We start from the raw sequence: 26211 nt of genomic DNA on the forward strand, positions 1-26211 counted from the left end.
TGACAGACGGAGATGACAGGAAATGTTAACAGTAGCCGTAATGGCGATCGTTCTCCCTCTCCCTCGCTCCTTTGAAGTCAAACTCCTCTCTGTTGTGCTCGTGACGCATGTTGTGCGGAGGATCAGGCTGTGTGGAGAGCCAGGTGCGAGGGACGGGAGCTGATAAAGAAGCGAGCGAGGCGGCTATCACCTCGCAGGTCCCGATAAAGGACAACACTTGCTACTGCCACTTCCTGATTTATAGATTTCGCAAACAGTGAGGAGCCCCGACTGCAGCAAACCCCCGTTTTACAGAGACTCACATTTTCTGTGTATTTTGTCACAAACAGCGTTAGATGTGATGATACGATGAAACTCTTCATCTGACATCTTTTTTAGTGGAAACTACACACTTACCTCGGGCTATTAGGAGGTGAATCTGCTCACTGGGCATAGATTAGCCTGTAGTCTGTCAGTATGACAACACTACACTCACTGTGTGTTATCTGTTGAACACCTCATTCCAAAGCACTAGCTAATACGTTGTGCTGCAACCTGGATGTAACGATTTGCTCCCATGTGACCAACAAGAGCATTAGCGGGGTCTCATTGATGCTGCTGGCGCCTGGTTCCAATTCCCGTTAATCCTTGCAGAGCCGCAGGGCTCGGTGCAGGCCAACTCCGCTTGTCTGCAGCAAACTCAGAAATTGTTTTATGGATCTGTGTTTGGACACGGAGACGTTGAGCCCCGGTGATGATGTAAGGGCAAAGTCTCCACGTTCTGGGCTGGTTTGAAAACCATTTTCTTTGTTTAACAAATGATCAGGTGCCCAGTTCAACTGAAATACCTTTGATACAAGTATTAACTAATTTAACTACTTATACTTAGTTAATGTATTGAGGCCAGTATTTCTGCATAATGATCTTTTTACTTGATCTGACCCCTGATAGGATCATAATATCCCTTAATTAACACGTTTCCTAGGCATTTTTAGGATTTACTGTACAGTATGTTGCTTCTGTATACACTCTACTGAATGCTACGTCTCTCATATTGCCAGATCCCTTTCACACACCAAGGCTGTTAATCCAAGAATGAGGTGAATGCCAGAGATGAATGAAATGAAAGACTAATATAGTAATGAACAGATTAATAATGCGGAGGTTTCCGACGGCCAGACTCCGCTTTCTCAATTAGTGCTAAATCAGCAGCGCTTATTAGCCTGCCGCTAATTGAATGCGCTGTAGCTGGTGTCAGAGGAGGGAGCCCTGCCTACAGTACGTACTCCTCACGCACATCAATGGGTGCTCGCTCCTTGTCTGGCCCAGACTTGAATCCTCCGCCTAATAAAGGAAGCGCTCGCAGATCTTATTCGCTTCCTGCAGTTGTAAAAGCGTACGGCGACGAACACAAACTGGAAAAGTGTGACTCTCCCTTTATTCTGTCCGTTCCTCGCATGCACGACTACGAAAACACTGCTGGCTCCGTCCTTCCCCAGAGGAGCGGCGGTACAGTAGCTATGATGAGCAGTACCTGGCTTTCACTACACGCAGCAATAGGCATCCCAGCCAAAGTGTTCAATTCGTGTCTCATCAGACCACAGATTTTTTCCCTTCCAGGTCCTTTAAGTGCCGTTTGGCAAACTGCAGCCAGGCTGTTATGTGGCTGCTTCTCAGGTGTATTTTCAGTTTGGACCGATCCCCCATAAAGTCCTGATTGAGGCGGAGCTGCAGAGAGCGATGCCTCAGTCAGTTCTGCGTTTCTTCACTGGGGCCACTGTGATCAATGCAGAACTCCTCTTGCATGTAGACTATGAAACGTCTTAATAGTCAAACGTGCGTCCCTTTATAAAATATTCCAAATCAACCGATGTCCTGCGTGAAGTGGGCAGCGGGAGCGTTTCACATCTACACGCCGCGTGGAAACTTTACATATCTGCACTTCGCATATTTGTGCCGATGCACTGCATCATTAATCACCACAGCAGCTGTCAAGAGCTAGATAAAGAAAAGAGCAGCTACAGTCAGTTTGCTATTTAATTATATGGTTGCTGTCCACGTTATGAATGCACAAACACAAACACAGGAAAACCACAAGCAAATATACCGTTGTTGTTGTTAAAAAATTGCAAGTCAGCACTGTCTTTATTTAGAGGCAGCTTTATCTTGATAGATTCTTATATATTCATAATATATTCATTATGTCTGAGCTCACATACTGTTCTATAGAAGTCACATTAAATGCCTAAAGAACACAAATACAATATTTTATACTATATGCAAAACCTTCCAAACCCTTCCTTCCTGTCTGTTTAGATGAGGCTTGTGCCAACTGCTCATTTGGGGCGATCTGCGATGCCCAGACCGGGCTGTGTGTGTGTGCATCAGAGTGTGTGGAGTCCCACCAGCCTGTGTGTGGCAGCGATGGCACCACCTACAATAGCGAGTGTGAACTGCATGTCCGGGCCTGCAAAGAACAGATGGACCTCCGAGTCGTCAGCCAAGGAGAGTGCCGTAAGTGATGCATGCCTTCGCACAGCATTTGTGTCCTTCTTATGCTTCGCGTCTCGTGCAGAATTCATTCGAGCCGCACGGTGTGAAGCCTGTAAATGAGATCCGTCCACACAAATGGCGTGCTTCCTCTGCACCGAGCCCGTCCTGCACTGACCTGCCCCTCTGCTGTGTCTAATACAGAAACATGCGGCGGCACCGTGTGTGCCTGGGGCGCCCAGTGTGTCCAGAACAAGTGTGAGTGCCCGCAGTGCTCGGGCGAGGCTTTGGCCCCGGTCTGCGGCAGCGACGGCACCACCTACAAAAACAAGTGTGAGCTCAGCCTGTCCTCCTGCCTGCAGCGGAAGGGGATTGATGTGGCGAAGCCCGGTAGCTGCGACGAAGGTAGGAAATGGGCTTTGAAATGGTGTAATTATGTTAACCAATCAGCCGTCGTAATGGTGTAATTATCTTAATCAACTGACCTGTGGTTCCGCGTTCACTCATCTGTGTATTTTCATAATGGCTCGAACCAGTCGCGCCGGCAGCAGCGTGCCAATAGGCGAACGCCGCTGACGATGAAGCGAGAGTCGTGCGTGTCCGAACGACCAGACCTGTTGCAGAAGTGCAACACGTCTGGGTGGATCCGTTCAGGTCGGAGGAACGAGGAGGAATCCGTCCCATCCATTCAGCACGTGTGCCGTGAAAGCGGCCTTATACTTGTTTTATTGAATGACATCACCCTTTACATTTCACAATGCGCCGTAATCAGTCCCCTCTGTCCGATCTGAGAGCGTGACCATGGGCACTTAATGCGGCGGCCGCCGATTTCTACGCCCGCGTCGCCGTCGTTCCTCCACATTTTGAGCAAATGGGATCTAATTCGCCGCGCGAGTCATATCTTGATCAGCGCAGGCAGGGCAGACAGACCGCTGCTTCGCGGGTGCAGCTCGGTGGTGGTGGTGGGGGGGGGGGGGGGGGGGGCGCCGCTTGTCATGCAGGCGGCGGTAACGCCGTTCCCCCGCGGCCGGTGGGTCGTCACGGCGAACATAGTCATCCTCTGACAAGGTGTGAAGGGGAGCAGATTACAGCTGCCAGCGGGGAGGACGGCCGCCGCGGAGGGGGAGTGGGGGGAGACGGAGGACAGAGCAAATAGAGATGAGAGGGACCCACTTCCCCTTTGATTGCTGGCCAGCGCTGCTCCTGGCTTGTCTCTTGTTTTCGTGCCGTTGACCGCCGCGTCGGCCCCGGGGCCGAGCAGCCGAAGCTCCTTGCGGCCGATTCAAACGTGGTCTCGTTGACTGAGATGTGACATTTTTGGTATTTGGAGCAGAAGGCAGCTGTCGCCACACATACAGACACACACACACACACACACACACACACACACACACACACACACACACACACACACACACACACACGTGTCCTCATTGTGACTTGATTACCTGCCACCAGGCGTGTGCTGCCTTGCTCGGCGGCTGCCCTGGGGCAACGCTTTCCCGCGGCGCTTGATGGCTCCTCTTTCTTTTTTATTCTGTCACTCTTACTGTCTGGGAACATCCTCAATTTTCCCCCATCCCTTTGATTCAGAGAAAACCATCAGACTTACACAATAGCTTTTTTTTTTTTTTTTTTTTGCTCCCTGCCATTCCACTCCCACTCATGTCTTTTTACATTTTACACTCTCTCCATCAAAATTGCGCCTCTCGACAAAAGGGCCAACGATGCTTTCACAGATATGGGTGGAGATGGGATCGTCTGAAATCAATAAATTTCACTCGGAGGAGCGACCACTAGCTCTGTCTTTTTCTGCGGGCTCTGCCCCTGGTCCTTTGAGAACCCTCCGATTAAGCCGGGCCCTCCCCAGGATGTCTGCTGTGATTGTAAAACGATCAAGTTGCCATTTTCCCTCTTGATGTATCCGCGCGTGGCAGTGGGATGCGTCTCTCGGCTGCAGCTCTTACTGTACTGTGAAAAAGATTTGCAGTTAATATATTCAACCTCGCCGACTGTATATGTTTGATTAGTATGTTTTACCATAATTATGAGTGTATATTACGTAATACAGCAGCCTGTCACAGAATAAAAGACCAAACACTGTATTTTGTCTGTTTTGTAGACAGCAGCAAACTAAATCACCAGAGCTTTAAAGACTAACTCCTGCTTTATACCTCAGATAAGCCTAGAGAGGAAGTAAACATGTGATTTATTCACTTACAGTATGTAGACCTGACTTAAAATCATCCTCATTACTCTTGCTGTGGGAGGGGGCACAGAGCATAAAAATGGAAGTTGTTTTCTCCCGCTTTTTATTTAGCGGCGGTGAAAAATGACAGCGCTCCCATTGTTGGCTATCCAGAGAAACTTATCACCTGTTTAATTTCATACTCGGGTGGGCCTGGCCTCAGCGCCTTTCCCCGACACTGACAAAGTGGCGACTGAGAGCAGTGCATCACCTAGAGGGCCCCGGGCCCATTTTTAATTGAATAGACTTTTAATAAACGCGATTATGAGCGCGGGACGGTGATGCGCGAGCACACGGGAGTGCAAGGATCAAACGGAGAACGCGTCAGAAGATACCGAAGTGCGTGAAAATTGCAACGCGGGCGTCTTGTTCAGAACAGTTCAGCAGAGGCACGTCCGATGTGTGCAGCGTCACGCTGACACCGCAGAGGGAGGATTGGAGGTGATGGACGTCCAGGTTGATATTCGCACGTAATGATAACAAAAGCATCGCAGTAATAGCACTCCCGGAGCCGCCGATGTTGACATGACTTATCTGTCTGGCCAAATATCTTCAGCCGCACACGTTTGATCCTCTCTATCCTCTATTATTTATCTTCTCCTCCCGAATCCCTCTCCTCTGTTGCCTTCGTCTTCTCCGTCGAGCCTGTTAAATCCTCCTAACGCTGATTCCTCGCCGTCTTTCCCGGGCATTATTCTTATGCTATTCATTTCCCTCCTTGTCCCTTTTTAATGGAGCTCTCTCTGCTAAATAGACTCGGGCTTCTGCCGTGATGGAGCAAAAAGGGACGGATGGGCAGCGCAGGGAGAATAGCTGATGTAGCCGTCTTAGCTGGGGATGTATTAATTGAAAGGTTCATAGGCAGCGCGGGTGGCAGGCACATCAAAGGGGAACAGCTAATTAGGACCCCCTTCGCCCTCACTTTTATTTATTGCATTCTAATGTTTTGCCTCTTTTATTTATTTATCTCGTCTCTGGTAGGGGGCACGGGCAGAATGTGAATTAGCCTTTCCATTGTGTCTCGCTGAGCCGGCCTTACGGCGCAGTGTACGGACACAGGTGGCCGACTGCCAGCGGCTCAGCTCGGGCTATTTCTGTTCCTGATCCATCCTGGAGTCAGCTGACCTCCAGTGTTTTTTTTCTCCCCGTGGCATCTACAGACAAAGGCCCGGGATAATGTCAATAGCAGTTGAAAGACGGGTTCACAACCAATAAGTGGGTACAACGGCAAAATCAGAAGGGGAAGATTAAAGGTCAGAGGTTCTAATGGTTTCAAATGGAAACAGATTTAGGGCTTAACAGGTGTTGATGGTTTTTGGGGGAACGAGCCTCGGTAGCAGTTTGATTCAAAGCTTCGGCTCCACTGTTGTGTTCACAGCCGATGAAGTAAAGCCCCTCCAGTATATCGACCCCTCGGCGCCGTTCCAGCCCACTGCTGATGACCCATATCAAACAGCAGCCTGGGGATTCATGGCCCCCACCGCACTGTGACTTGCTCCATAATCTACTCCAGAAGATGGCTTATGCTAAGTGGCGCTTCCATCACTACATTGATTTCACCATTAAGGTGGAATTTCAATACAGAGGGTTGACTGAGCTCTATATGTAGACAGGAAGAGAAGGAATCACCTTTATTACCTGATGGTTTCTGTGAGGCTTTCAGGTGTTTCCGGGAGCTTTTAGTGTGTCTGCGCTTCTTTTCTGAATAGTAAATGTGTGTCAAATGAACTTTCTGCCAGCCCTCGGGGCTGCGCTCTCTTCTGTCTGACATTTGTGTTGATGCTTTCATTCCCGGGTTTCGCACACACTCACCTGCTCTCCCTCAGGAGCTTCACTGTAGGTGAATTTTACAAATTCAAAGGCAGGATGCTCCTCCTTATAATGTCTGCACTCTGCTACAGCCCCTAATTTGTTTTTGTCACAAATGGAATTTCAAAGAGTCTCTCCCGCCTTCCTGTATCTCTTTTCCGGGCTTGCATTTGTTGCCTTGCGCTCAAGTGCGGTTTGGACGACGGTAATAAGCGTTTTGTGAAGGTACAAGTTCCCGACGGTGATTCGGGAGCTTTAGACCTCGCAGATCACACAGTCAGGCTGTCTGCAGCGCCTGCCGTCTTCATAGGAGCTCCTTTAAACGAGTAAAAGGCCAACCAGGAGCACGTTTAAAGAACTGGCTTCGCAACTTTCCATAAACTCTAATTAGATTTTGCAGAACACTTTGCAATTAGTCGCATTCTCATATCGGGAAGCAGGCACCCATAAAGTAGGGCTTGCCACCAGAGTTAATAATCCCCTCCCTGTTTTTGTCTCACATTTAATTGAAATGGAAAGGATGCCTCAGTGGTCGGGCAGAGATGTACCCTCACTGTTCTTCTAACAGCCGGCCTGATGGAAACCCTAACACCAGCCTTGCTAACGTTGCCATGTATTGAATGAAAAACCACATACAGTAGGCCGAGTGTTATGCTTATGCTGCAGCATCCCGTTCTGTTTGTTAAAGCTCTCTCGTATTTGTGCAGGGTTTCACGTGGACTGCGGCTCAGGGGGGTCCGGCTCCGGCGTGGAGACTTGCGAGCAGGACCGCTGCAGCATGTTTGGCGGCGTGTGGGACGAGGACACAGAGGAGGACCGCTGCATCTGTGACTTCTCCTGTCGAAGCGTGCCTCACAACCCGGTAGGCTGCAAGAACCGCACACCCGGTTCAGAAAATGTCTGCAGGCCCACGAGCTAGTAAATAAAAATGAGTAAAGTCAAGTGTAGGTTCTTGGCTTAACACTTCTCTGGTACTTAACTTTCTGCCATTTTTAGGTGTGCGGCTCCGATGGAAAAACCTACAGCAATGAATGCGAGCTGAAGAAGGCCAGATGTGAAAAACAAGAGCACTTGTTGGTTCAGAACCAGGGACCTTGTGCAGGTCGGTACATATACTAGAACCACTCACAGTTAAAGTCATCGCAGCTCACAGAAGCACCCTCATCGAGCCTCATCGGCATTAACATCCCATCTCTGCACTCATTCCATCCACCGATGGGCTAGTAATAGTCTGCAGCCGGGAAAAGAAATCCTGTCAGCTCTGTTGTCTCTGCGCTTCGACCACCGTGGCCCTGGGCAAGCGAAAAATGTCAAGGTTAAAGGTGATTTGTATGGCGGTGTAATTTGCTCTGGGAAAGCCGACTCAACACGCTGGGCGCTTTTCAGCCATGCTCTTGTTTATATCTGGGAATCGACAGTTCCTCTGGGGCAGGCTGGTGCGCGGAGTTACAGATCTCTCTCACGGGCCCTTGTACACACTGAGCTTACAGCTATAGTCATTTATTTTGCTTCCCAGACATCGGGACAATTCAGCCCATTAAACCTGTGGTCACAGGCCCGTTCTCGAGCCTCCGAGAGCCGCCGTCCCCCACTTACTCTCATTGTGCACCTGTGAATTTCATTTATTGGCCGGAATCAGATCAGCGGTGAGAGGCAGCCATCTTTGGTAACTGTAGCTTTCGCTGCAACACTAGCTCAGTCCAGGGAGCAGAGCAAAAGGCACTTAAGGGGTTCTGGTGATCATTCCAGCCCGTTTGATTCCCCATGGGTCTAAAAGGGAGGAGGGTGGAGAGAGAGCGCGAATGAGGGAGTTGCCAGTGTTTTCAAAAGCATCCCTGCAGATTCTTTTCCTTCCTAAGCCGGCCTCCTTGGGCACTGACTGTCACGCTTCTCTGCCATCCATGGATAATCAATCCGTTTTTTTGAAGAGCCCTCTATGGTTACGACAGCTTAGGGCTCGCTTCTGCGATTGGCTAATGGTAAAACTCACTGGCCTTAGCTATATAAGGAGGAACTTAATTTGACTTTAGCTCCAGAAACCTGGCAAAACATCCTAGTCGTGCAGCACAAGTGTCCAGTAAATAAAACCCTTACTGTTTTGCATATGCATATGTTGTCAGACGGTTCTTCTGCTGCCGTGCACTTCATAAAGTATAAACTGTCCCTTATATGAACCTGCCAATTCGAATCTGGGTCAGGGATTTCACAAGTACTTATTGATGTACTCTTGCAAGAAAATGAAAGACTGGCTACACTCATCGCAGCAGAAAAAAGCACAGCAGCAGACCGAGGGTAACACTGCACATCACGGTGGAACCGCGTCGTGCCGGACAATAGCCACTGAAGGGGAAAAACCCTTGAAGGGTGGAAGAACATATGAAATTAAAAGTTCTCTTTGTCCTAATAGGCTCAGTACAGATAGCTGAATGGAGTGCAGGAAAGTGGCAAGTTAAATGAACTGTGTCCAAAGCCCATCTCTGGAGAGGGAAACCACTGGAAAAAGAGCGAGCCGAGTCATCACCATTAGGCTGAGGCTCATATCCACACCAGTAACAGTGTGATTTATGGCCCCTGTATCTCCGGCCTCCAAACTCCAAATGAGCAACACAAGAGAAGAAGCGATGGAGGGGTGTGTGTGTGTGGGGGGGGGGGGGGGGGGACAAAAGAGGGAGGCAACGAGCTCTGCCTTCTATCTCTACAACTTCACTTTTCACTTTGTAGCCTGGAAAGAATTTCAACAATGACGTTTTTTTGTTTTTTTTTTGCCTGGCCATTGAACACACCTCCCTTTTTCCCGGCTCCTGCTGTTGTTCTATTTTCATTCCTGGCTATCTGCCAGGCAACGGGGAACACATTTGTTTTTATTTTGTTGAACGCACTTCTGTATTCAGAGTTGTCACACCAGTTTGAAGATTTGTGCATCCTCAGACAAAGGAGCTCTCCAAACGGCGCACGCAGGCAGATGCTGTTTGGCACATTCCTTCACATTATGCAGCAGGCTTTTTTTCTCCCTCTCTCTCTCTTTCTCTCTCTGGTGTTTTTTTGGGACGTTGTGGGGCGTAATTCCGTAATATTAGACAGGAACAAATGAAGGGAACATGCCTCCTAGTAGGTGGTAAATGTCAGCTGCATTCGCCGGCGACGCCATTGTTTGTTTTCACTGGAGGTAATAGCATCATTTCCCCCTGATTTTGAGCCATTGTGGGGAAACGTGGTGAATAGAATTGTTATCTTGAAGACGACTTCCAGCCTCTCCACCTCTAGCCCTGAAGCCAATCTCATTGTTGGCAAAAAGTTACATGTTGCTCCCAGATTGTGCTGTCTGCTCTACTTGTACGAGACCCCTCCCCTCGCTGTAATCACTCAACTGCTGGTGTTCTTCTCCCACCTCCCTTTTTTCCTTTCTGTCCCTGCCTCATCAGCGTATTCAGGGACGTCCATCACTGCCCCTGCGCCCCAGCACTGCAGTCAGTCTACGTACGGCTGCTGCTCTGACGGAGCCACGGCCGCCTTAGGAGTGGAGCAAGCCGGATGTCCCAGTAAGTCGCCCTTCATGCCTCCGTTGACCCTTTGGCCTCCTAGTTTGTGGCGCGCACTCGCACGCGTGTGATACCATCAGGCTGCTTCAGCATTCTGGTTATTGTCCTTGACTGGGCTGCAGAGTTGGAAATGTTTCATCTTAATCCAAGCAATAATTATGATAATGATGCGGCATATCAACAGAGAAATCTCCCCATCTGATGATCTTGATGGATGATAGCACACAGATGGGGGGTGAAAACGCTGCATCAAGCTGATACAGTATCTAGGGGAAACACTATAGATGGAGAAAATACAAAACTAGAAATAAGAATTCACTGAGATTTGGAATGAAGCACAATATATCCACGTTTTTATATGTGGAACAGGGCTTACCCAACATTTAGATAAAGGGCAAAACTTCAATGCAGAGTATCCAGCATAGCGGTATCTTGGCTGCTGCTTCGGAGTTAGCGAAGCGTAGACTGAGGGTAAGGGGTTCGGTGTGAGATAGAACAGTGACACCTACGCCGACGCGTTCTTCTCAGGTACCTGCCAGTGTAACGCGTACGGCTCCTACAAGAAGACGTGCGACCCCGCCACCGGTCAGTGCTCCTGCAAGCCGGGTGTCGGGGGACTGAAGTGCGACCGCTGCGAGCCGGGCTTCTGGAACTTCCGTGGCATCGTGACGGAGAACATGAGCGGCTGCACACGTAAGGAGCCGCCTGTTGCACTGCTAATCACCGTTCTGCTATGTTACCAATGGGACTGCTCCAACATATGTTCATGAAAACATTAAACAGTGAAAAACAGGGAAACCTCAGAATGGAAATGTTGGGTTAATGAAGTTTATATGTAAAAGCATTGAAGGCTGAATATGGTGCTGAACAGTGTGGCACCAGTTAATGCTTTAAGAATTTAAAATATTCTACAAACTGAACATGATGCAGTCACAGGAGAAACTCAGCAAGTCGACAAGACTCAATATTGTCCTTACTGTCAGAGAAATCTGAGACACCTGGACAAATAAAAAGACATCCACAAACAAATATTCTATTTTTTGGGGGGGGAAAGCTAACTAAAACGCAATAAAAATCTATGTCGGCGATTTGTTAATTTGCTTGTACTTAAGAAGTGGTGACTGTGAAAAGGAAATTTCAGCTGAACAGCCAACTTAAAAAAACTCTTTAACTAACAGTGTGTGGTTCTTTTTTTGTGCCGTAAGACGTCCAGCTGTGTCCTTTTGTCCTGTCAGAACTGCCTTGAACTGCATCATTTGTATTCAAGTGACGACCGGGGTCGGGCCTCTTGTTTTCCTTGGTGTAATGCAATATGGTGACCAGCTCGTATCCTGCCGTTAAAGCATCATTGGACATACGGCTCCGAAGCCACGGAGCATTTTCAGTTAACAGCAGGGGGCCTGTAGGTGCCTCACCTGTGGCTTGACCTTAACAAGGTTTGCCCACAGCGAGCAGACAACACGCTGCACGCCAATACCTGGTACAGCAGGAGAGGAGCCCAAAAAAAACAAAAAAACAACACACATCATTGATTCCAGGAGCGCGATGGGGTTGATGTCCTTCCCTGGGGTTGTTTTTTTTTTGAGTTTCTGTTATGTACTCATCCTTCTTCTCCTTCTGTGGCCCCTAAGGCTCTGTGAACTGTTCTCAACCCTTGACTTTAAGATATAAATGGATCTGAAGCAGGTTTCAGAGGCTAAGTTTGCTTCAGATACATTAGTAGACTCTGTAAAGTGGCCGTGCTATAATCTCTCCACCTGTCGCGAAAGGATTATTCTTCTTATTATTCTTCCTTGTTTTCCTCTCCTTCTCCATGGGCAGCATGCAACTGCGACGCGACGGGCTCCGTGCGGGACGACTGTGAACAGATGTCGGGTCTGTGCTCCTGCAAGACGGGAGTGAAGGGCATGAAGTGCAACGTGTGTCCAGATGGAAGCAAGATGGGCATGAACGGCTGCGACAAAGGTAATAAGGGAGAAAACCAATACGGCCAGTGGAGCGTGAATAAACACTGACTAGCACTGCGAAATAGTTTTTCCGGCGCTTGTCTGATCCGTGGATGGGCCTCGTACAGTAGCAGGGCGCTTTTTGTTCGGCTTTGTACAGGAAGGATGTGGGTTCATGGCAGCTAATCGATAGTGATTAGGAGAACACTTGAGCGGACAAATGATGTTCATGACAAATCACTGATAAGCGTTTATGCTCCGTGTTGGACCATTCACAATAACTGCACATGCATGCGTCTACTCCTGAATGAGGGCTATCGATTACCGAGATTAATAACGACCACAGCCCCGGTGGTTGCACCGGGCTAAAAAGACAGCCGCAGCAAAGGTTAGCTCCCGCTGCGGGACCCGCGTCTCCTTGATTAAGATGCGCCATCGGATATCGACTGGAAGTCAACCGCCTAATGAAGCCGGGAGCCGCGGCGCGGTGGTGGGGCCACGCGCCCCGCCAGATGAAAAGACAAGGTGCAGAGAGAGGTGGCAGGGCATGAAAGCAGCAGCCCAGGGTGGGGGTTGTACTCTACACCTCACTGATGTGGCAGCAATGCATTGGACCCCACATTCGGCGCCTGAAGGCTGGATGTCGGCTCACGGCTGCAGCTCCTGCTGCGGCAGCTCCGAGCTTCAATGGAGAGCTTTAGAACAGATCAGTGGGACAAAACCTTTGCACATATTTTTTTTTAAGCCGCTGTAAAGCAGTTCACGAGAAGTGCTATGGTCTGTGAAATGATGAATAATTCACACGGTGACGCACAGGTAAGTAGGCAGCATTGTGATTACATTAGTGCAGGTGCATTGTGCTTGTAAGAACAGATCATATCTAAAACCTACAGAAGAATAAAATACAGCATTTTATTCACATTTTAAAATGAACGGTGGCTTGGAAGCTGCCAGGAGTTGGTATAACGGTTCCATAGCTCTCACAGGGATTTACTCACTCAGCATGATGATGCTGTAAATAGATTTACAGTACATCAATCATTAAACTGGGGTTCTCATCAAATAAATGTGAAGTACTTAAAGGATTCTAACACATTTATTTAACTAATGCAACAGTTGAATAAAACCAGGAGCTACCTTTGCTTTGTAAATGGAAGTTTTGATGCCTACAGGCAGGATATTCCTTCACCAAATACCAATAACCTGCTTTAACCTGTGCCTCCTGTAGGTCCTGGGGCTCCAACCTCATGCAAAGAGTTAGTTTGCAGCTTTGGAGCTTCTTGCATCGAGGTGAACAGCCAGTCCCACTGCGAGTGTCCTTCGCCCGACTGCGACGAGAAAAACAAAACCAAGGTTGGCGTATTAGTACTTGGGTCCAACGAGTCTGAGATGACTTGCCCCTGCGTCCTGCGGGGAGTTCACATGTGTTCCAGTCCCAACCTCCCTCTGTCTCTGTCACTGTGGAGCAGGTGTGTGGCTCCGATGGGGTGACCTATGCCGACCAGTGCCACCTGAGGACCATCGCCTGTAGGCAGGACAAGGACGTCACCGTGCAGTACGTTGGACAGTGCACAGGTGAGCCCCCGCCGAAGCCTCCATGCTTCCGCCGTCGCACGGATGGGCCGGCTGCTGTCAGGCTCCAATCAAAAGCTAATGAGCAGTGCTGTGGGCTGCTGCTGCTCGCTCCTCCATCCATCACTTTGTTTGAGGAAAGCCAGTCACAGCAACGTGACTGTGAATTTTAGGATGTGCTCTCCATGCTATAAATCTTTGGTGGGATTTCAATCATAGTACAAAATATGCATGCGTGTGCTGAGAACAGACATGTCGCATCCTGCAACGCAGGGAAATAAGAAGGAACGAGGTAGCGAATAATCCCCGGCTTCTGCAGCGCGACTAGCGCGTGAGCCTTCCAATCCCTCAAGATAGCAATGACACTTCCCCGTTGCTTTATCTGCCCTCGGTTGGAATTTAGCTTAATCTTTAACCCCCCCTTCTGAGAGGTGAGCGAGTCCCTCCGCAGCCCGGTGTCAGCAGGAAGGCGGCGCTGCCTCGGTCCGATAGCGGCGCCGCTCCTCGCGGCTCGCCTCACATGCTGACGGACGTTGTTTGGATCGGTGTAATAGGCGCCGGGACGCGTGCCAAGGCCGTGGCTTTCATGTACAGTGAAGTCGTCGCGCCAGCTGCCAGCTCGCGTCGCAACAGGAGCCCAGATTCGCCCGCGGGCGAGCGCGGTGGGACGAGGCGCGCCAGCTGTGCGCTGCTGGCCGCGTCAGCCGCTGCCGGGCGTCGAGCAGTTTCTTCGGGTGGAAAAATGCTTTCACCTCACTGCTCGGTGGGCACGGATTGGCTGACCGTCCCCCTTGGCTTGTGCTCGTCAGGCCCGAGCTGGGGTCGGACGCAGTGGAAGGCGAGGCTGTTGACATGTAAATTACAGGTGCACAACCCAAATAAAAAGACAAATATGCTCAGGGAGAGATCGACGGGGCTTCGATAAGTCCCCGAACATCTGATAATTACAAATTCATCGCCGCAGGTTACTAGCAAAAAAAAAAAAAAAAAAAAAAAAGCCCGCCTGGTTTCACATTCCTCTGTTGCCTGGCAATAGAGACGAGGGCTTGTGTGTAATCCCTCACCTAGCATTGCTGCGCACAGAAGGCGAGAGAAGATGCCTCGCAGCGCACTTCTCTCTGCTCAACCCTCGGGGGAGGAAGCGACAGGCGAGCGCCCGGGCCCACCGGCAGCCACGGGATCTTCTAATGTCTTCTCCCGGATGCGGTCGCGCAGCGGGCCGCGGCTCCGGCGCCGCCGTTGGCTCGGGGGTTGGATCTCGAGCTCATTTCACGTGTGGCTGGGCGCGAATTAGCATTTCGCCAGGCTGCAGCCCCCCTCCTCCTGTTTGCATGCGGCGCCTCCAGACGCCCGGCCGCCGTGCTGCGGCATGCTAATGCTCACCGCCAAGAGCTTATGTAAATACGCGAATATTGATCTGTTGCACCTTGTTATTATGTCACAAATCGCGACTGCTGCTGCTGCTGCTGCACCGACGGCCACCAATGGGCAGAGTCTGGGAGGAAAAACTAAAAGTTCTGCTGAACAGGCTCCTTCAAATCTTCTCTGCTTGTGACAGAGAACTTTCAGCTCGCTGTGATGTTGCCCGGTTTCTCTGAAGCCCCGGGAGCTCAAAGGCGGCGCGGCAGCAGAGGCGCGGGAGGGGCTTTTTCGCCCGCTTTTTTGCCGCGTCTCAGCAAAAGATGAAACGATATCTGAGGAACCGGGGGGGAAAATGCTCGAGCTGCGCCGCGGACCAGAGGGAGGGCATCCGGACTGAGGAGCAAATGCTGGCGCCGAGGGGGGAGAAATGGCCACCGAGCCGCCGGTGACCTGCCTCTCCCATATGGAGCCATCACCTGTAGGTTCGTGGGCAAATTGGCAGCGAACGGCGGCATATGGCGCTCCGCCCGCACGTGGTTTCCACCGTCTCCGCCATGTGACGGTTTCCTCTCCCTGCTCTGTCACGTTTGCCCACTGCCGGCGTCGTTGACTGGTGTTTTTGTTTCTTCATTTTTGCCTTTGTCCCGTTTTTTCTCTGCTCCAGTCGCCTCCACCCTGATGGCGCCTCCTTGCTCTGACACCACAAACAATCTTAATAACCACCCTTCAGCGGTAGCGCCGCAGCTTAGACGAGCCGAGACGACAAGGATTTTTCTTCCACTTTGTGACATGACAGTCCGTTAAACTACTGAGCGACGGGGGAAAAAAAACCAAGCAGCCAAATGTAACCTGATCAGGAGAAGCCTCCAATCAGCGGTCCTGCTTTTTCCCCTCCTCCAGCCGCACCTTGTCTTCGCTTACGCCGTGTCACCGGCGCTCCGGATGCGCGCACGCAACCCGGGCACCTGACTGACAGGTGTAGCCGAGAGGAACGGCCCCGCGCGGCAGCGTCGGCGCCGATAGCGTCACCCCCACTCCACATCGCTCCCAGTATCTGCCGAGCTCTGACGCCCCGTGAACCTCTCAGGCTCTCTGCCGTCTCACCAGCTATCACATTTCACACCTCTGTGAATAATTGCAGATCAAATAGACGATTACAGCGGTGTAATTAAGTCCTACATGTAATATTGTGCGAATCCTAATGAGGCTCGAATCTTAGGTGTGCATGTCTTTATATATATTTTTTAATCTTCGTTTTAAAATTTCGCCCACATGCCAGCACACATCCATCCATCCTCGTGGGACGTAGAGAAGCTGCTATTGTCACGCCCGCCTGCCTCGGCTAAATCTGAAGCGCTGGCTTACGTAGCCTCTCCCCGCCAGCTCGCTTCTCCCCCTCAGGAGTTTTGTCCTATTTATCGTTCTTTTATCACAGACGGTTTGTCCTTTTGCACCAGAGCCTTTTTGCATTGGTAACGACGGTCTCTGCGGAGAGCCTCTTCTCTCTCGCCCGCTCTCTCTCTCGTTTGCAGCGGTCCTGTGGCTGTACGCGTGTGTGTGCGCATGTTGGTGTGCGGCTGTTGACAGTCGAGTGTTTGTGGTGGCGTTGATGGATGCTCGTGCTCCGCGCGAGCGGCAGCCTGCCGTCTTTGAAGCCGGAGTTAAAGTCGGCTTTTTTTTTTTTTTCCCCGCCCCATTTCTATCAATCATTCATCACCGGAGGCGCTGGCTGTTAGTGATTAAAGCTTTCTTACTGGAGGCCAGCGTTTGAATATGGATATATAATTCATGGGCATTGGCACAACACGCACGCAACACACAAACATTCCTATTGTGGATGCAAACAGGGGACGTATGTGCTGAGAGCTCTTACGCAGCTGAAACACACTCGTCATCTGCAGCTGAGGTATAAACTGTGATGCAAAAGGTCAGCGGTCGCCGTTTGCTCAGTAATTCAATTATCTTTCATTACATTTGCTTTGTCCAATGAAGACGTCTCATCCATTGCTGGGTTTTTAATCAGCGACTGCATTTCTAATCTGGAGCCTGTATTTCTATAATGACACTGTTGTGCGTTTGAGAGTGGAGTTAGATTTATTCGGAAAAGGCTAACGGCTAATGATGTTTTTGTTGCCTTCGGCTTGATTTTTGAGATCATACAGTAATGGAGTCGAAGCAAAATCAGACATTTCCATCTTTGCTCGGTCATTCATCCATTCCTTGCTTCCTGCCCTTCCCTCCACCAGAAACCATCTCTGAGGCGGCCGAGCAACCTACCCTCTACCCCTTCACCACCACCCCCAGCTCAGCCACCACCGCTGCCGCCATCACCACCGACACCCCCCTGTACAATAACGTGGTGTTTGCCCTTCCGCCCCCGAGGACCGACGAGACGAAGGCCGCGGAGCCGCCCACGGCCGCCACGCCCTTTCCCACCATCATCTACAACCGTACGCCAGCACCCCACCACCGTTCCATCCACATCCAGCCTCAGCCACCACAGTCCACCGCCGCCACCGCCTCCTCCCCCCGCAGCAGGCACGCGCCCCCCACTGCCACGGCCCACGAGGGCTCAGGCAGCGGAGAGCCCAGTGGGGACGACCAGACCGAGGAAGAGGAGGAGCCCGATGAGGAAGAGGGTAGCGGGGTCCCGACGGAGGCCAGCGGCACAGAGGAGCCTGTTGGTAAATTCATGCTTTCTCACTTCATTACCATAAGCCTTTGAGTGGTGTGTTTAAGAACGGGTGGGACAGACTCCCAGTGTCTCCTACAGTAGCTGACGTCATAACACATTCATGTCATCGTCTGTTAATTCAGAGTTACGCTAAAATCAAAATAGGCTTGTGTATTTGTATGCAAATTGTTTTTTGAGGAGACAAATGACAGAGCGGGGTGGAGAAGTGTAATTTCCACTCACACACGATGTATGTATGAGGTTTGGAGAGAAGAGAACGTGTCGGCTCAGGCCAGCTCTTCTCTCCCGTTCCACCAACAAACCCAGGCTCTGTAAAGATGAAACTGTCGGTCCGCATCTGGGCATCTCCGGAGCCTTGACAGTGTGAGGACTGGGAGGTTAAGGTGTGTGTGTGTGTGTGTGTGTGTGTGTGTGTGTGTGTGTGTGTGTGTGTGTGTGTGTGTGTGTGTGTGTGTGTGTGTGTGTGTGTGTGTGTGTGTGTGTGTGTGTGCGCCCCCCTCACTGTAGCTGTGGACAAAAGGAGGCGTCTGTGCAGCATCGCTGGCTCTAATGTAAAGCAGGGAAACCACTTACTGCAGATGTGTCAGATAGAGATGAAGGCCAGTGGCGGAAACGATGCTCAGACAACAAAGGTTGACACTTCTTTGTGACAAAAAGTTTAGTTGTTTTTGCCTTGGATCCATCCGTCAGCTTTGTCTGACAGCTAACGGGACAGGAGTGATGGACCAGCGTGGCCTCCCTGTGCTCTTCCTCGGGTCTTCCTCATCCTCCCCTCTTTGTGGCTCCTTCTCCCCGAGTCTTAGATTTATTCTCTTGTCAGAGCCTGACCAAAGTGTTCGCGGCGCAAGGAGCATGTCGCTAGTCTGGAGACTTGATGTCCTATGTGTATATGTGTGTAAACAAATGTGTATCCAGGCATGTCTGGGTTGTGTGTTTGTTGACACATTAGTTTTGCCTTCAGTGTGTGTGTGTGTGTGTGTGTGTGTGTGTGTGTGTGTGTGTGTGTGTGTGTGTGTGTGTGTGTGTGTGTGTGTGTGTGTTTAATAGCCCTCATGGCTCCCATTGGAGTCATGCAGTGTCCTCTTGCTGTTGTGTGCCGCCCTCTCTCCCCCACGCGTTCTCCTTTTCAGCTGAGCATCTGTAAATCTGCACACCACACGCCAACAGATGCCCTATAAACCCAAGCACCCCCCCCCCCCCCCTCCTCCTCCTCCCCCCGTCTCCTCTCGCTGCCTTTGACCGCGAGTCCTTGAGCAGGACATCCCTCGCCTCTGACGTCTTTACGACTCCTGTAGCCGTTGTCTGTTTGCCTCCGCGATCATTTCTAATCTCTGCGCGGCCGTAAACGGCCGCTTTGGCCGAGACGTCGTCTGAACCAGCACCATCGTTAGACAAGACAGAGGTTCGCTGCTGTTACGCACGTGCGCTCATTCCTCAGGCCACTTTTATGTCTTTCATGTCTTAAAGATGGCCAGATACACAGTGAACGGAACACAAGCCTGACGGTTAGGCTTTTTTCCCCACCAGCGCGCCTCGAAGGCAACAATCAGCCAATCAGCGGCGAGCGCTTATCGCGTCCCCGGCACATTAAAGGTCCTCTGTGGGTGACATGACTGGCAACAGTGCCCATTATGTGTTCTCTGCCTGACAAAATGAGTTCCAGGTGTAAAATCAATCCCATGAAAATGCTATATAATCATTCTGACAGATGCCTCAGTTGGCGTCTAATCGCCGGTCAGGACTGAAGACACGCAACCATCTGCAAGTGTGAGCTGAGAAAAAAAAACAAAACAAAGGCTGCAGGTTTTAGTGGTCTTTTAAGAAGCGGCTCTCCTCTGGGTCTCGGAGATAAGCTGGCGGAATCTTCTGAAGCTGCATGAATTATGATGGGCCCTTGTGTATCACCCTCCAGGTCCCACGGTGGCGAGCACCACCGCGCCCACGGCTGAGGACCGATCGTCATGCGACAACACGGAGTTCGGCTGCTGCCCCGACGGCAAGACCCCGTCCAGCACTGCAGAGGGCGCCAACTGCCCCCGTAAGTCCACATGACCCTTGGTGTGTGTGTGTGTGTGTGTGTGTGTGTGTGTGTGTGTGTGTGTGTGTGTGTGTGTGTGTGTGTGTGTGTGCGTGTGATAACAGGCTGATGTCCCACAGACGTTTAAGCTTCTGACTGATTGACGGGGGAAAGAGGAGATAACTTGGCTCTCTGTTTTAAAAAAGCATCCTCGTCTCTTATTTCTTTTTAATCAATACTATCTGCACTCTACATTTTTACTGACACATTCTATGATTGACTGTGAGTCGTCCAAATACTTTTCATGCTGTATGTTTACTTACAGAGTAGTATCACTGAGCCCTGAACGGCGGTACAGTCGTTTTTCTGCTGCGGTGCCTTCGTGATTTTCCTTCCTTCAAATGTAAATGATCCCCTTGACAAGTGGCACAAACGCAGTGCAGCAGCGAGACGTCCGGTCTGACCGCAGTAACTCACATGTTGTCGCCTGAGTCTCAGTTAGTTCAATTTGATCGATTTCCTCTATAATTCTGTGTGAAGTTCGGATTCTTATAGATCCAACATCATAATGCTGCGGTTTAAAAATAAGCATCAGTGTTTCTTGTTTCCTGTCTTTTAATCTCCCGTCTTTTAATCCTACCTACCTATCCTATCGCTCACACACACACACACACACACACACACACACACACACACACACACACACACACACACACGCTCTCTTCTCTTTATCAGTCAGCGCCGCCGCTCGGTATCTCTTGCGCTGTATCTCGCTCCTTTTTCTCCTTGCACCCAGTCAATCTGCAGCCAGTCTTGCATCAGTTCGCTTCTCCCTGGAGTCGCGCGGGGAGAGAGTTGAGAGACTACCGGAGGCCGACAAGTGCTGTTGTACCAATCAGTGACTTTGCCAGACTTGCTTCATAAAGATAAAGGGCTTCTTTTTCCCATTTGCCGCTCCGTCTTACTTTTCCTCCATACCTCAGTTGAAATCCGTTCTCTTTGCATCCCAGCGAAATCAGGGAAATCATGGCCCTGGTTCCCATGGGAGCTCTGGGGTGTAGTTTAAAATACTCATCAGGTGAGGTGATGGGCTCCAATGACAAAAGTCTTTCCATCACAATATGACGTGAGGAACCAAAGCCACCTTTAACCTCCCGCTCCCCTCGGCCCCTCTCAGGTTTTATCTGCCAGACAACTGTTGTAACAAATCCACTGAAGCCCAAATATTTATCTGAGCCAACAATGACAAACACGGCAGCGATCGATACTTCATTCAGCTCAAGTGTTACCAATAAAAGCAGGCGGCGCGATAGCCTGATCAATACGGTGGATGTTTCGCTCCTGAGCAGAGCTCAGCCATTCTCCACTCATTAGACGGACACGTCCCTGATGCTGAATGTCCACCGGCCTCCGTCCAAGGAATCGCCTGATTTATTGACTGGATCATCAGGGTTTTATAGAGACGTCAACGTGTGAAAGTGTTCAAAGTGTCAAAGAGTCTTAAAAAACTATTTACCCTCTTGTGGCTACGGTTGGTTCACCCTAATTACAAAAATGGGGTTCTTTGCTAACGTAGTATTTCACCCTGGACATCGTTTGCGGTTTAATTGCCCACATATTGAGATATCCATCTTCCTCTGAGAACTTAAACAAAGGGCTCTGTGCTATAGTAGTTTCTTAACTTAATGGCTTTTTGAATAACACCACTAAACAGCCTCCATATGTTCCTCCTAAACAGCCAAATAATGGCCAGCATCATGTGACACTTAATAGCTACTGTAAACGCTTCCAGATGCCAGGAGAGCTGATAAACACCGCAGCATTTCACAGCTGGCCGGGATCTGATAGTCAGAAAGCTCCGTCCTGCCCGTTATCGCTCTCTTCTTCTTCTTCTACCGTCCGTCATGGCAGCGGGCTGGAAAATCACCCCTCTCCGATGTTTGTCTGCCGGCGAAACCTTAAAGTCACTTCTCTCTCTCCCCCCTTGTCTTATCGGCGGAAACTCGCCCGTTTGCCTCTGCTTTACGACCGCCTTCAAGCCCGAATCAGCGCGAGCCGCCCGCAAATGAACTGTAAAGACGAGGGGGGGGGGGGTACAGGTGCCGTCCCGCTCGCGCAGTTTTAACCAGGCAGTGTCAGTCACCGGTCTGGCGGCATTAAGGAGACAATTACTGCTATCTTTCACGATAATCATACAAGTGCTCTTCCCGTTCCTCCTGGTGCTGCTCAGGCACGGCCGTGATTGATTTGGGCAATTTGTTCTGCTGATTACGAGCGGCGTGGAAGCCCGACGCTTCACATGCCCCCCTGTACTCACACACACACACACACACACACACACACACACACACACACACACACACACACACACCAATCCCCTCCGCTTCCAGCTTCATTTCGGGCCGTCTCCACCCTGGCAGCAGCGCTACCACGGAGCCGTGTAGCGAGTTGATAGATGTTGGATAACATAACTCCCAAGGTCGCACAGGGAGGCTCTCACTTTGCTGAAGAAGGCACTTTTGAGAGCGCCTGTGGGCTGCTGCCTCTTTGCTTTGTGCGTGTGTGTTGTCTCCTCTTGTACTTGTGTGCCGGTCTAACCTGTGTGTCTTTTTACCCAGCCTTCCGTGCTTCGGCCAGCTTTGGGGACGGGGCTCGGTCTGGTAAAAGTGGCCCGCTTTTCCACCCTTTTTTTTTTTGTTGTTTCTTCCCCTCCTTCTCTCATGTCTTCACCACCACAATCTTCACCTCTAATGGCCAAACTCCAGGACTCACTAACCTCCCCCTGTCAAACACGCACCGCCACACAATCCATCACTAACCCCAAAACTGGCACCGTCCCAGAACGAGCACCGTGTGAAGGCGGCGGGCGCTGAGTAATAGAGCTGCGCTCCTCAGGAATCACATCTCCCTCCTCCTCTTCTTGCAGCCACCATGAAGTTCAGTGGTTCCCTGCATTTGGACCAGGTGGAGGGCCAGGAGATCTTCTACACCCCTGAGATGGACGACCCCAAGTCTGAGCTGTTTGGAGAGACAGCCCGCAGCATAGAGAACGTTGTAAGTGCTTGAAATATATTATAGAACACGAAGCCTCTGAAAAAAGAAAGTGTAAGACAGAAATATTACACGATTGACCCCACACACTCACTTTAATAATCTCTCCATCGAGGTCGTTTGATGATTTTTTTTTTTAAAGATCCACATTGTGCTTAATTAATAATGGATCAAATGAAAGTATCGGGCGAAAGATGTTTCGTGTGATCTCCCGTATCCTCTCCTCTGCGGAGCCCCCTGGTCTCGCTTAGCTGTTCGTTTACATTTTTAACCTCCAGCCACAGAGATCGGCTGACGTTAAGAAACTACAGTGAAGTGCCGGTAGATATCAAAGCAGAGGGCCACCGTTGCATTCATCAAGCTGCCAGAAACACAAATGAATACTAATGCTGCTTTGTGCCCGCTGGATGTGTGAGCGGGCGATAGTTTCGTGGCTCCGTAATGGGATAATACATCATACGTTGCGTTTTGGGCCTGTTCCACTACCCTTAAGTGACCAGAAAACTCAATTAATGCTGCTGTAAAGCCGCCGACACCGTGGCTCCTGTTCGGCTCGCTGCTCAGTTCTGCTTTGAACCCTGCGTTTTCCCAAGAATGTTCCTGTCAAGCATGGCAAAGCCGCTGAAACAACATTCAGCGCTCCGAGAGTGACTAAAACCCTTCACCTAAAGCCAGACTAATCAAATTCTCTCAGCTCCTTCGGGCAGGTTTCATTGCAGGTTTTACAGACTTGACACCCTTGAAACCGCTGAGCAATATTGCACCGAAGCTGGACTGGAGTGATTTATCCAGTCAGACGTCTGATAATAAAAACATGCAGCCCTGTACCACATATCGGATTTTATTCATCATCGTAGTTCTGTAATAATTGTTCAGATGAATAGATTAATATCAAATTAAGAATTCTGATGTTTTTCCTGGTTTCTCATCACACCATGTTTCTCCTCACACATATTTCCCTATTAATTGAAGGTTTTTACAAAATTTGCTCGGTTCTTGTAATTTCATGCTCCGCATGCGTAAGTGAGCCTTCGAGGAACTCTTCAAGTTTAATAAGAGCGCGCTAAAATTAAAAAATACAGCAAACAGCCCTCTGCAGACTTTCGTGACGACTAATTTTCCCACTTCGCCGTCTTGGAACGCCCCCGTTCGCATGTGAGATTTCTGGAGAACGGCTCCTTTAGATGTTTGAGGGATCCGGTTCTAATTCTGGGCGTGTGTCGTGGGTTTGACTGGTTGCGGGCGCAGCACCAGTACAGCGATCACAGTCCGTGGCAGGCGGTTTACCCAGGTTGACTTCCTCCACCGTTCTTGTGCTTTGGGCTCAGACCTTTAAATAACACCTCAGTTGTCGAGCCAGGGCCTCTCTGTTGTCTGATGAAATGGGGACGCGTGTGTTTGTCTGAGTACACAGTGCGCAGCCACCAGCTGTTGAATGGTGTCACTAGCCCCCACTGGGACGTAAACTAGTAGCTCAGTGTGTGTGTGTGTGTGTGTGTGTGTGTGTGTGAGTGTGTGTGTGTGTGTGTGTGTGTGTGCTCGTTAACACGTCTTTGAAGCCGGCTGTGCCACTTGACGGTAGCCACCCCCTCCTCTGAGTGCATTCATGTACACACCACCACGCAAAGTACGCACCTAGATGTACGACAAACACACAGACGGCCTACGGTTGGTGAACATTATGGTTGTGGAGGGGAGGGAAAGATGCGGAGGTTCCTGCAGCGCATCAGTGTGTCCATGACGGTCTGTCCTGAGCCAGCTTGGAGGATTTCATCTTGGGCTCGTCTACTCGGCTGTCACACGTCGGCCTACAAACGAGAGGCGTTCAGCGCATGAAGGAAATCAGCTTTGACGCCGGATCCTCCGGCTGAACGGAGTCACAGGGCTGAATCAGCAGCTTTTGTGCACCGCACCTCGCGTCACAGTGTCAAAAGCGCCCTCACAGAAATGAGCGAGGGCAAGAGTCCTCCTTTTGTTTCTTGTGGCCTTTACACAGCGAGTGTGTAAACGTGAATAATCCACCGCCTCGTCAGGCGACGTGACTACGGGGGAAAGCGTTCATCATCGGAGCGCGCGGAGCTGTGTAACTTTCCAAAGTTCTCGCGTGGAAACGGTCCAATTTCAGATAAAATACTGGCTCACATATTTGGCTGGGAGCGCCGCTTTCCTCTCTGCTATAATATCAGTGTTGGCTTAAAGAAGTCTTTAGTCAAACCTCCGCGCAGAGCTCCTCTGGCTGCTACTGTACGCGCTGGGGACGGAAGCAGAAGCAATCAGGAGCACATGTCAGAGCAGCGCGACATTTATCCCGGCTCCTCCTGAAATCTTGTTCCCATAATTAATGCCATGGCTGTAGCTAAATGTCAATTTGTGCATACTGTACCATGCGCAATGGGCCTCTCCGCCGCTCGCCAATTTGAAAGGCAGTCTTTCTTGCCTCCCTGTGTTCTCGGATTGGACTGCGATAGCGCCGAGCTCATTACTAGCCTCGTTTATCAACTCTCCCCCTGCCTGTCCTCACCCCCCCCTCCCTCTCTCTCTCTCTCTCTCTCTCTCTCTCTCTCTCTCTCTCTCCTCTCCTCTCTCCCTCTCCTCTCTCTCTCTCTCTCTCTCTCTCTCCCTCTCTCTCTCTCCCTCTCTTTCTCTCTTTCTCCCTCTCTCTCTCTCTCTCCCTCTCTCTCTCTCTCTCTCTCTCCCTCTCTCTCTCTCTCTCTTTCTCTCTCTCGTCTTCAGCTCAACGAGTTGTTCAGGAAGTCGCAGGTGCACAAGGACTTCATGAGCGTTCACGTGCGCAACCTGGCGCCGAGCAACTCCATCCTGGCGATCGTGGAGGCCCACTTCAAACCAGGTGAGGAAAAAAAAAAGCGAGTGTGACAGTGTCTGCTCTCCTTTCCACACGGGGCTTTAGTCTCTGTCATGTTTAGTGCATAACTGTTGGGGCTCATCTTTTTCACATACAGGCATTTATTCCTGTGCATAACAAGTCAGCAAATCTGCAGTAAATGTCATTTGCTCTTACGAGGTGGCACTGTAGGCATCACTTAAAATGTCACTTGAAGACTCAGTTGTTCATCAAAAGCATCATCATTTCTCTGTAGGTCATTTTTTAACTACAGGTAAAAACCCTGAATTTATTCTTTTAAAAAAACTAATTAAAGTTTTCTTCCTGGCACTAGTGTGTGCTGTCTGGGTGCCTTCTTATTTGGCTCATAATCTTAGGCAGTACAGCCTGTTCTTTGTCAATTTTATCATTTTTTTAAATTTTGTTCTCTGTGCGAACTCGGTCTCTTGTTTGCTTTGGCATTAAAACGGCATTGACATTATCACAAGGTGTGTTTTACCTTAATCTGCGTGCGGAAAAGTTTCTCAACAGACTTTGCTGGTTGCTCTGTTGACACCTGTGCTGTGAAGGGGCCCGACAATCCAGGAAAAAATCTACAGGAAACCTGCTGCTACACTAAACTACAGTGAAATATTAATGACGACAGTGCAAATTCACATGA

General features: G+C 50.1%; 1 protein-coding gene across 12 annotated transcripts in view; it reads left to right on the top strand.

Moving 5' to 3' along the window:
- Positions 1-26211, top strand: part of agrn (agrin) — a 169615-nt gene that overhangs the window by 119663 nt on the left and 23741 nt on the right. For 11 of the 12 annotated variants that reach the window (XM_029156125.3, XM_029156129.3, XM_029156128.3 and 8 more), the window contains 13 exons: positions 2296-2493; positions 2674-2874; positions 7234-7388; positions 7523-7628; positions 9949-10065; positions 10594-10758; positions 11887-12030; positions 13240-13364; positions 13481-13586; positions 17192-17629; positions 19553-19678; positions 22584-22711; positions 25442-25556. In XM_029156125.3, coding sequence (XP_029011958.1) covers positions 2296-2493; positions 2674-2874; positions 7234-7388; positions 7523-7628; positions 9949-10065; positions 10594-10758; positions 11887-12030; positions 13240-13364; positions 13481-13586; positions 17192-17629; positions 19553-19678; positions 22584-22711; positions 25442-25556 — 2124 coding nt within the window. The remainder of the gene's footprint in view (positions 1-2295; positions 2494-2673; positions 2875-7233; positions 7389-7522; positions 7629-9948; positions 10066-10593; positions 10759-11886; positions 12031-13239; positions 13365-13480; positions 13587-17191; positions 17630-19552; positions 19679-22583; positions 22712-25441; positions 25557-26211) is intronic. The other variant, XM_029156133.3, reaches the window with a different exon arrangement.

The sequence above is a fragment of the Betta splendens genome, chromosome 7, assembly GCF_900634795.4.
Source record: "Betta splendens chromosome 7, fBetSpl5.4, whole genome shotgun sequence".
NCBI classification, from domain to species: domain Eukaryota; kingdom Metazoa; phylum Chordata; class Actinopteri; order Anabantiformes; family Osphronemidae; genus Betta; species Betta splendens.